The 12,423-nt window shown below is 39.1% G+C and overlaps 1 protein-coding gene across 4 annotated transcripts in view; it reads right to left on the reverse strand.

Annotated features, from left to right (window-relative positions):
* The window catches only part of NBEAL1 (neurobeachin like 1), a 180,270-nt gene that overhangs the window by 130,976 nt on the left and 36,871 nt on the right, over positions 1–12,423 (reverse strand). For 3 of the 4 annotated variants that reach the window (XM_078450986.2, XM_078450984.2, XM_078450985.2), the window contains exons 6-7: positions 5,601–5,683; positions 44–129 (exon numbers count right to left, since the gene is read on the reverse strand). In XM_078450986.2, coding sequence (XP_078307112.1) covers positions 44–129; positions 5,601–5,683 — 169 coding nt within the window. The remainder of the gene's footprint in view (positions 1–43; positions 130–5,600; positions 5,684–12,423) is intronic. The other variant, XM_078450987.2, reaches the window with a different exon arrangement.

Here is a 12,423-nt window from a genome sequence, read left to right on the forward strand (position 1 = left end):
GTTAACTACTGTTTTAAATATTAACTTTTAACACTTTCCTCACCTGCCCACCGGCTACAATGGCTCCAAAGAGATGCAATAAGCAACACTTAAGACTTTCCTTGAGATGTTCGCTTTCCTGAAAACACTCTGTGAATATAATACACAAATAAACAAATAAGATTTCTCTTTCACAGTATGATTTATCTGTTAGGAATGTCTGACACTGAAATATTAAAAACTATGAAAAGGCTAAAATTTGTTAAAAGGCAAGGTTGATATGCATTTTTTCATAGTAAAGGAAAAGAAACCACCTATCAGCTAGTATTTTAGATAACTTATTTATCTCATTTAATTCTCTAATACTCCATATGAGGGTATTTTGCCCCCATTTATAAATAAGCAAATGGAATGTCTTGCCTAAAGTTACAGAGCTAAGTGACAAAGTTAGAAGCTAACTGAAATCTGACAGAAAATTAGATTTTTTTTTTACTACTACTACTGCATCTTATTAGTATAATTGACTAAAATTATTCAATAATAAAATTGGAAGAGTTGGACAAAAGGATTTTCTGGGTTTACTCCAGGGCAAACATTCTAAAGTTCTGGTACCAATAGCAATCTTCCTTTTAATTTATAAAGTAGTGTATTGTTTTTAAAAGGTTATACATGCACATGACGAAGAATAATTAAAATAGTATAAAAGAACTGACAAGCAAATATAAGTCTCCCTCAAACCTACGCCTCAATTTACCTGCTCTCCACACCTTAAAAAAAAAAAAAAGGCTATAGATATCCTACTGCATCATATTTTTTTTTTGTTTTAACATAATATACACTGGGTATTATTACATCTTAACATACACATCTTCCTTATTCATTTTTATGACCATTACAATGGCATACCTTAATTTACTTAAGCAGTTCTCTACTGATAAACTTTTATGATTTTCTTCTTTAATATTCAAATAACCCAGTAATGAATATCTTTTTGTATGTATCATTACATACACAGACAAGACTGTAACAACAGAATTATTTCCAATTTTATACATAACAAACATTACCAATAAGAAACAGCTTTGAGGTAAATGTATTGATAGCAATTTACATTTAAAAAGTTAAATGGTTCCTGCTATGTTGGAATAACTGTCATTATATGTGGCTTCCTACTACAAATAACTAGAAAATTAGACAAAATAAGTAGAAATTTATACATCCTAGAAATTTTCCTTCTCTCAATAGACGCAAAGTGAGCCCAAGGATTATCTCAGCTTCCTGTTGTAGACATGTTCTGACAACTACCAAGAAAAGGGGAACCCTAAAAGAATATAGCTATTTGCTGACTTAGGAGATACATAAAGTTTGGGGAGGCCTAGGCAACTAGAATTTGTGAAGTAGTACTGGAGTGGAAGAAGCTATACAGGGAAAGTACTCCAGAAATACAGGGCTCACTGTGAGTCAAAGTGAAATCCCACAAGACCAGCAAAAACCTACCAAGAGGTTTCAAGTCGAATAACTATCAGATTTGACACTGAGCTGCAAGATGACAGACTTCTACTCAGCCACAGGAGACACACAGAAAACACATATAAAGGATATAAAAAGATATATACCATGTAAACTTTAATCATAAGAATGATGGAGTGGTTTTATTAGCATCTGACAAAGCAGGCAAGAAATATTATGAAGGAAAGTCAAGGAATACTACCATTGGTAGAAAGGGACAGACATGTCTTTATCAAAGACAGGCAATGAAAATAAAACTCACTTTTTAAAAAGTCTGGTTTATTTTAAAGACCTTTATATTTATAAGTACTTGTGATAACTTCTTTGGGATAAATTATCAAAACATATGCACAATCTACATGCTATAAACTATAAAATATTGAAGAAACAAGTAACAAAAAAATAATGAGATCTATCAGATTCATGAATTGGAAGTCTCAGTATTCTTAAGATGTTAATTCTCCTAAAATGCTTCCATAGATTGAATACAATTCCAAACAATATCCCAGCAAGGCTTTTTGTAAAAATATTAAAAATCAGCCATTTTTTTTAAATTAAATTGGCTTCTAAAATGTATATAAAAATGTAAGGGATTCAGAATACCCAAGAAAATTCTGAAAAATAACAAGGCTGAGGAATTACTTGAAGACTTGGCATAAAGTTACAATAATCAATACAGTGTGATAATATAGTAAGGGCAGGTATGTGAACAAAAAAATAGAGAATCCAGAAATCAGCTACTGGTGGTCAAACAGAGTGGGCACTGCAATCATCTTCACCAAGCATTCAAATAAAGGACTATTTCTGCCTTGTTTTAATTCTTACGAAAAAAAGAATAGAGAACCAAAACAAATATGGCAAAATATTAAGATCTGACAAATGAGTGGGAAGCACAAGGTGTTCCTTTTATATATTTTGCAGTACTTTCTATATTCTTGAACTATGGCACAATCATTTTTTTTTTTATTTTTTTTAACATTTATTTATTTTTGAGACAGAGAGAGACAGAGCATGAACGGGGGAGGATCAGAGAGAGAGAGGGAGACACAGAATCTGAAACAGGATCCAGGCTCTGAGCTGTCAGCACAGAGCCTGACGCGGGGCTTGAACTCACGAACTACGAGATCATGACCTGAGCTGAAGTCGGATGCTTAACCGACTGGGCCACCCAGGCGCCCCAAACTATGGCACAATCATTTTTTAAGAAAGAAAACTAAAGTCCACATAGGACACACATAGAGTAGCCAATTCTCTTAAGTTTCTTTTAACTCATGGTACAAAAGTATTCAATAAGTGCCACATCAGTACAGAAAAAACACATAACCTGTAGCTCATACTTCCAGAACAGCCAAATGAAAAGTCAGTTCAGAATTTTATTTTTACTTTTTAACACATTTAAAAAGTAACAAATAATAAATAAATGTAACCATATATAGCTAGAAAGAGAAAGTCAACACATTGGGAATTCAACTACTATGTTTTTTCTTCTTTCTAGAGACGTGACATCATGTTTTCTGGTCAGTAATGTTCACCCACTGTACTGAATAAAAGTAAACAAATGACCAATAAAGCTGTTCTCTATATCCTACTGATGCTGAACTGCTTACACCCATGGAAACCATCTTAGTAGATTTTGATAGGAAGAAGGAACTCCTTACCTCAACAGAAAACCTAATGAACTGATTTATACAGAAAGGGTTTTAGCAAACCTTAACTTGCTATAAGAAAAAGATACCTTTTAGCCTACTTTCAGCATAAGTACACATTCATTGGTGTTCACTAAAATAGAAACACCAGGGCACCTGGGTGGCTCAGTCGGTTGGGCATCCAACTTCAGATCAGGTCATGATCTCATGGTTCATGGGTTCAAGCCCCACATCGGGCACTGTGCTGACGGCTCAGAGCTTGGAGCCTGCTTTGGATTCTGTGTCTCCCTCTCTCTCTGCCCTTTCCCCACTCACACTCTGTGTCCCTCTCCCTCAAAAATAAATAAACATTAAAAATAATAATAATAATAATAAAATAAAATAAAATAAAATAAAATAAAATAAAATAAAATAGAAACACCAAGACAGAAAGGATTTTGGCTTTCATAGTACTAACAACTAAAAAGCACACAGCATATTATAATTTGAAATTTAAGTGGGTAATCATGGCAGTTCCAAGATTACATCCACTAGGTAAGCCTGAATGTACATCTTCTTAAAAACATTTTTTCAAAAATGCTTAAAAGAGAATTCAAGAAACAGAGAGACTATATCAGGACTAGCAGAAGATTGTGAAGCAAATATTAAGATAAGAAATTGATTTTCATATGTAGCTTTTGGGTAAAGGACACCTCTCTTAGTTGATTCCTATAGTCAAGACTAATTGTGATAGTAGGAGCTTCAGAAATTTCAAGATGGGCAGCTGGCTTTGAGTAACACCCTGGATAAATACTCCTAGTCAAAAACCCCATTAAGGCTACAGGATTGAAACGTTGATGAATATAAAAAGCTTAGTGTACAAAATGCCTAGTGGGAAATCCAAAAACTGTTGGCCAAAGAGAGTTGGTGACGGTCGGTTTTTCAAATGCTGACACACCTACATGTATGCTGGGGAAGGGGTCCCCAGGTAGAATGCTGGCCTTGGGATTGCTCTACAGGAGCCTGACTCAAAAGCCTCTGAGAGAGGTGTCTACCCCAGAAAAAGTAACAGGATCACCGAATACAAGAGAGTGTTTCAGGAGAAAAAGGTCCCAGGAGGGTCAGATAATTTTCTTTCTGACCCACCAATACTTAACATTAATGAACAGCTGCAGAACAGAGTCAGTCTTTCCAAGATGTTTTCATCTTGGAAACATCATACTAGCATTAGCCTCCTCTAGTCTAGTGAGCTGGCAATCTAGAAAGATTTCATTGTCCAGAGGGGGGCCCTTGGGTCTCAGATTGCTCTGGGAAGCTGGCAAAGAAGATGATTTGCACAACAAACTCACCACTAAACCACTGCTTAAACCCAGTACCCAGCCTTCTCCTTCTGCTCCATAGCCCAGAAACGTTTCTTTAAAAGCCAGAAAACCCATAAACATGAACAGCATGTTGAATATGTCACCAGCCACTTCATCTTTATGGTACTGTAAAGTTGCTGTGCAAGTAAGTCCCCATGTTAAATCCATGAATCTGACTTTTCTACCAAAGAACTGTATTCACTACAAATAGGTGGGTAGGATGGGGCGCCTGGGTGGCTCAGTCGGTCAGGCATCGACTTAACTTTAGGTTATGATCTCATGGCTGGGGAGTTTGAGCCCAGCATCAGGCTCTATGCTGACAGCTCAGAGCCTGGAGTCTGCTTTGGATTCTGTGTCTCCCATCTCTCTGCCACTCCCCCGCTCATACTCACGTGCACTTGCTCTCTCTCTCTCTCAAAAATAAATAAACACTAAAAAAAAACCAAAAAACAAATACGTGTGCAGGTGAATTTATTCTCTCCCATGTCTTCAAATTCCTGGGAGGGCTTGTTCATAAAATTTTTCTTTAATAGCTGAACTCTTCATCCATGATAATAAAATCCAACCACAGCATCCAATTCTGTATCAGAGGTGGAAGAGAAGGAAAATGCAAAGCTCTCTTTGCCCTTACTCCACCCACCTGTGGGGTGAGCAAACCTGTTGGTCCCCTCCCCGAAACGCAGCCTGGGCCCAGCCTGCACTCAAGCTCTGAAAAGCCCCAATTGCAAAAGGAAGGCCTCATCCCCAAGGCCAACACCAGCTCACAGCCCAGCCAGGTATTTATCACCTGGGCAGGAGGCCCTGGTTTCAGGCTCCTGGGCAGTGGTCATGCACTGGCTGGGCGTCCACGCCCCTCTATTTCTGTAAAAATTCTGAAGTTCTATACTACAGTGATTAAAATATTAAGCTCTTCTCTAAATAAAAACACTTTCAGAACAGTAAATTAAGTAAGAGGAAGAACACTAATCACAGCAAAATACGAATCAAGTACTCCAGTGATAGGTCCTTACAATCTTTATCTTACAAATACACAGAGCTGAATCAAGCACAATCAGAAAAAGAATTTAAGCATAAATAATGATCAGAGTAACATCAAAATCAAAGAGAAATTAGGACTAATACTTACGATAAAAGAAAGGGACAAACTCCACTGTGAGAGAAGCTGGTTTGTATTTCTGTCTGCTCTTTTCCACAGTACTAAGGATTCGTCTATTATTAAAAAGAAGTTAATAACAAATTATAACATGAGCAAGTAGAGATGGCATAATTACAGAAACAATATAAATTTAGTATATTACTTTTTATTTAGGTACTGAAAAATACATCTCTAGGACTGGCATAATCTTTTTTTTTTTTTTTTTTTTTATTTTTGGGACAGAGAGAGACATAGCATGAACGGGGGAGGGGCAGAGAGAGAGGGAGACACAGAATCGGAAACAGGCTCCAGGCTCCGAGCCATCAGCCCAGAGCCTGACGCGGGGCTCGAACTCACGGAGCGCGAGATCGTGACCTGGCTGAAGTCGGACGCTTAACCGACTGCGCCACCCAGGCGCCCCTAGGACTGGCATAATCTTGAAAAGGAAGTCTAGCCAATAATTTAAATGCTCGCCAATGAAAGGATTTCTTCTTTTGAATTAAGAAAAATTTTTTTAAATGATTCATGGTGAAACACAGCAGCCAGGTTAAGTCTCTAAACAACTGGAAATAGAAAAAGGAACTAGGCATTTAAGTTTTCCAATCTGTAGGGGCGTCTGGGTGGCTTAGTTGGTTAAGCATCTGACTTCAGCTCAGGTCATGATCTCAGTTCATGGGTTTGAGTCCCATGTCAGGCTCTGTGCTGATAGCTGGAGCTTGGGGCCTGCTTCGGATTCTGTCTTCCTCTCTATCTATGCTCTTCTCCCCGCTCACGCTCTGTGACTCTCTCTCTCAAAAATAAACAGTAAAAAAAAATTTTTTTTAATAAAATTTCCAATCTGTAGGGGCCCCTGGATAGTTCAGTCATTTGAGCATCTGATTCTTGGTTTGGGCTCAGGTCATGATCTCATGGTTCATGAGTTCGAGCACCATGTCTGGCTCTGTGCTGGCAGTGTGGAGCCTGCTTAGGATCCTCTCTCTTTCTCTCTCTCTACCCCTCCCCTTCTCTCTCTCCCTTTCAAAATAAATAAACTGAAATAAAATAAAATATCCAATCTATAAAAGAACTTGTTCAGCAGTACTGCTAATCTGACATCTAAGGCTGTGGAGGTTATTACCACAGTACAAGCTAAATTCATCAGAAATCAGGCCATGCTTTGCCACTTCCTGAAATTTCATCTGGACACAAAGAATCCATGCCACGGTCTTCTTCCATTTTAAGTATGTAGATCTAATATTGGCAGGGATTAATTTTTATTTTAATGATAATTCCAGTAGTCTTGATGGCTGAAAATTTTCTACAGATTTTGGTGGGCCAACACAAATAGCATGTGCTTTTACCAAGAACATTTCAACACAGGATGAGTCTCTTAGATGGACAATGCAGTGTGGGTTTGGGAGTATAAAGGCTGTTGTTACAATGATACATCCAACTGGTAAACTGCTGAAAATTAAAAAAACAAAAATAAAAAAACTTATTTTTTTAGTGCCCTGAAAAAACTCTTAACATTGTTAGAGAAAGACAACAAAAATGAAAAGTTTTTGAAAAACAGCCACAGACAATGAGAAAAAATGAAATATGGCCTTTTGTAGCAACATGGATGGAACTGGAGAGTGTGATGCTAAGTGAAATAAGCCATACAGAGAAAGACAGATACCATACGGTTTCACTCTTATGTGGATCCTGAGAAACATAACAGAAACCCATGGGGGAGGGGAAGGAAAAAAGAAAAAAAAAAAAAAAAAAAAAGAGGTTAGAGTGGGAGAGAGCCAAAGCATAAGAGACTGTTAAAAACTGAGAACAAACTGAGGGTTGATGGGGGGTGGGAGGGAGGGCAGGGTGGGAGGGAGGGGAGGGTGGGTGATGGGTATTGAGGAGGGCACCTTTTGGGATGAGCACTGGGTGTTGTATGGAAACCAATTTGACAGTAAATTTCATATATTAAAAAATAAAAAAATAAATAAATAAATAAATAAAAAAAAAAAAAGAAAAAAAAAAGAAAAACAGCCACAGAGAAATTCCATACATCTAAATATGATCTACTGATAAAGCAATGGATTAAGATGACTTCTTCTTAACAACCATAATTGAGATATTAGAATTACTTTCCTTATATTCAAAGCTAGGAAGAAAAGTCAACTGACCACAGAAAAAGCCAGTAAGACAGGCACAGCTGGACTCAGTAATGGCAGAGTAAAGAGTTCTAAGATCCAGATTTACCAGAAATCATATCAGACACCATCTGCTACTGCACTGCTTTCCAAATCTGTGCCTATTTTCATTGTGGAGAAGGCAGAAGAATTATCACATTTTGTATTTATTTTAATTTTTTTTTTTAATGTTTATTTTTGAGACAGAGACAGCATGAACGGGGTAGGGGCAGAAACAGAAGGATAACACAGAATCCGAAGCAGGCTCCAGGCTCTAATCTGTCAGCACAGAACCCAACATGGGGCTCAAACTCATGAACTGTGAGATCATGACCTGAGCCAAAGTCAGATGCTTAACCAACTAAGCCACCCAGGCACCCCTGTATTTATTTTAAATTCAAACACTATTGGATCTTTCTATTTAAATAATACTATTATTCAGATTTTTTTGTATACCTTTAAGACAACACAAATATTACTAGAGTTTCAAATTAAAAATTTAGCCATGCCTTTAAAAAAAACTCAGTAATGTGATAGAAAAATTAATTTTAAAAGGATGATTTACCTTTCAGTTAGGTTTTTCCATGAGATTATTTACATTTTGCCTATTTATTATAAATTATGGTATGAACTAATAGACTGGATATATCCTATCCAAATATCCTATCCAGATAGAGAGAGGGAAGATGGCGGCATAGGAGGACGCTGGGCTCACCGCGCGTCCTGCTGATCACTTAGATTCCACCTACACCTGCCTAAATAACCCAGAAAACCGCTGGAGGATTAGCAGAACGGAGTCTCCGGAGCCAAGCGCAGACGAGAGGCCCACGGAAGAGGGTAGGAAGGGCGGTGAGGCGGTGGGAGGGAGCTGGGGAGGAGGGGCGGCTCGCTTGCCAAGCAGAGCCCCCGAGTCTGGCTGGCAAAAGAGGAAGGGCCAGACGGACTGTGTTCTGACAGCAAGCGCGACTTAGCGTCTGTGAGGTCATACGCTAACAGCTCTGCTCAGAAAGCGGGAAGGCTGGAGGACAAAGGGAGGGAGAGCTGCTCAGCCCCCAGACGACAGAGCTCAGTTTGGTGGGGAACAAAGGCGCTCACCAGCGCCGTCTCCCCCGCCCATCCCCCAGCCAAAATCCCAAAGGGAACCAGTTCCTGCCAGGGAACTTGCTCGCTCCCCGCAAACACCCAACTCTGTGCTTCTGCGGAGCCAAACCTCCAGCAGCGGATCTGACTCCCTCCGCTGCCACAGGGCCCCTCCTGAAGTGGATCACCTAAGGAGAAGCGAGCTAAGCCTGTCCCCCCTGCCCCCCTGCACCTTGCCTACCCACCCCAGCTAATACGCCAGATCCCCAGCACCACAAGCCTGGCAGTGTGCAAGTAGCCCAGACGGGCCATGCCACCCCACAGTGAATCCCGCCCCTAGGAGAGGGGAAGAGAAGGCACACGCCAGTCTGACTGTGGCCCCTGCGGTGGGCTGGGGGCAGACATCAGGTCAGACTGCAGCCCCGCCCACCAACTCCAGTTATACACCACAGCACAGGGGAAGTGCCCTGCAGGTCCCCACCACTCCAGGGACTATCCAAAATGACCAAACGGAAGAATTCCCCTCAGAAGAATCTCCAGGAAATAACAACAGCTAATGAACTAATCAAAAAGGATTTAAATAATATAACAGAAAGTGAATTTAGAATAACAGTCATAAAATTAATTGCTGGGCTTGAAAACAGTATAGAGGACAGCAGAGAATCTCTTGCTACAGAGATCAAGGGACTAAGGAACAGTCACGAGGAGCTGAAAAGGTCTTTAAACGAAATGCAAAACAAAATGGAAACAACAACAGCTCGGATTGAAGAGGCAGAGGAGAGAATAGGTGAACTAGAAGATAAAGTTATGGAAAAAGAGGAAGCTGAGAGAAAGAGAGATAAAAAAATCCAGGAGTATGAGGGGAAAATTAGAGAACTAAGTGATACACTAAAAAGAAATAATATACGCATAATTGGTATCCCAGAGGAGGAAGAGAGAGGGAGAGGTGCTGAAGGGGTACTTGAAGAAATTATAGCTGAGAACTTCCCTGACCTGGGGAAGGACAAAGGCATTGAAATCCAAGAGGCACAGAGAACTCCCTTCAGACGTAACTTGAATCGATCTTCTGCACGACATATCATAGTGAAACTGGCAAAATACAAGGATAAAGAGAAAATTCTGAAAGCAGCAAGGGATAAACGTGCCCTCACATATAAAGGGAGACCTATAAGACTCGTGACTGATCTCTCTTTTGAAACTTGGCAGGCCAGAAAGGCTTGGCATGATATCTTCAGTGTGCTAAACAGAAAAAATATGCAGCCGAGAATCCTTTATCCAGCAAGTCTGTCATTTGGAATAGAAGGAGAGATAAAGGTCTTCCCAAACAAACAAAAACTGAAGGAATTTGTCACCACGAAACCAGCCCTACAAGAGATCCTAAGGGGGATCCTGTGAGACAAAGTACCAGAGACATCACTACAAGCATAAAACATACAGACATCACAATGACTCTAAACCCGTATCTTTCTATAATAACACTGAATGTAAATGGATTAAATGCGCCAACCAAAAGACATAGGGTATCAGAATGGATAAAAAAACAAGACCCATCTATTTGCTGTCTACAAGAGACTCATTTTAGATCTGAGGACACCTTTAGATTGAGAGTGAGGGGATGGAGAACTATTTATCATGCTACTGGAAGCCAAAAGAAAGCTGGAGTAGCCATACTTATATCAGACAAACTAGACTTTAAATTAAAGGCTGTAACAAGAGATGAAGAAGGGCATTATATAATAATTACAGGGTCTATCCATCAGGAAGAGCTAACAATTATAAATGTCTTTGCGCTGAATACCGGAGCCCCCAAATATATAAAACAATTACTCATAAACATAAGCAACCTTATTGATAAGAATGTGGTCATTGCAGGGGACTTTAACACCCCAGTTACAGAAATGGATAGATCATCTAGACACACAGTCAATAAAGAAACAAGGGCCCTGAATGATACATTGGATCAGATGGACTTGACAGATATATTTAGAACTCTGCATCCCAAAGCAACAGAATATACTTTCTTCTCGAGTGCACATGGAACATTCTCCAAGATAGATCATATACTGGGTCACAAAACAGCCCTTCATAAGTTTACAAGAATTGAAATTATACCATGCATACTTTCAGACCACAATGCTATAAAGCTTGAAATCAACCACAGGAAAAAGTCTGGAAAACCTCCAAAAGCATGGAGGTTAAAGAACACCCTACTAACGAATGAGTGGGTCAATCAGGCAATTAGAGAAGAAATTAAAAAATATATGGAAACAAACGAAAATGAAAATACAACAATCCAAATGCTTTGGGACGCAGCGAAGGCAGTCCTGAGAGGAAAATACATTGGAATCCAGGCCTATCTCAAGAAACAAGAAAAATCCCAAATACAAAATCTAACAGCACACCTAAAGGAAATAGAAGCCGAACAGCAAAGGCAGCCTAAACCCAGCAGAAGAAGAGAAATAATAAAGATCAGAGCAGAAATAAACAATATAGAGTCTAAAAAAACGGTAGAGCAGATCAAGGAAACCAAGAGTTGGTTTTTTGAAAAAATAAACAAAATTGACAAACCTCTAGCCAGGCTTCTCAAAAAGAAAAGGGAGATGACCCAAATAGATAAAATCATGAATGAAAATGGAATTATTACAACCAATCCCTCAGAGATACAAACAATTATCAGGGAATACTATGAAAAATTATATGCCAACAAATTGGACAACCTGGAAGAAATGGACAAATTCCTAAACACCCACACTCTTCCAAAACTCAATGAGGAGGAAATAGAAAGCTTGAACAGACCCATAACCAGCGAAGAAATTGAATCGGTTATCAAAAGTCTCCCAACAAATAAGAGTCCAGGACTAGATGGCTTCCCAGGGGAGTTCTACCAGACGTTTAAAGCAGAGATAATACCTATCCTTCTCAAGCTATTCCAAGAAATAGAAAGGGAAGGAAAACTTCCCGACTCATTCTATGAAGCCAGTATTACTTTGATTCCTAAACCAGAGACCCAGTAAAAAAAGAGAACTACAGGCCAATATCCCTGATGAATATGGATGTAAAAATTCTCAATAAGATACTAGCAAATCGAATTCAATGGCATATAAAAAGAATTATTCACCATGATCAAGTGGGATTCATTCCTGGGATGCAGGGCTGGTTCAACATTCGCAAATCAATCAACGTGATACATCACATTAACAAAAAAAAAGAGAAGAACCATATGATCCTGTCAATCGATGCAGAAAAGGCCTTTGACAAAATCCAGCACCCTTTCTTAATAAAAACCCTTGAGAAAGTCGGGATAGAAGGAACATACTTAAAGATCATAAAAGCCATTTATGAAAAGCCCACAGCTAACATCATCCTCAACGGGGAAAAACTGAGAGCTTTTTCCCTGAGATCAGGAACACGATAGGGATGCCCACTCTCACCGCTGTTGTTTAACATAGTGCTGGAAGTTCTAGCATCAGCAATCAGACAACAAAAGGAAATCAAAGGCATCAAAATTGGCAAAGATGAAGTCAAGCTTTCGCTTTTTGCAGATGACATGATATTATACATGCAAAATCCGATAGACTCCACCA

This window comes from Panthera onca, chromosome C1 (assembly GCF_046562875.1).
Source record: "Panthera onca isolate mPanOnc1 chromosome C1, mPanOnc1 haplotype 2, whole genome shotgun sequence".
Lineage (NCBI taxonomy): Eukaryota > Metazoa > Chordata > Mammalia > Carnivora > Felidae > Panthera > Panthera onca.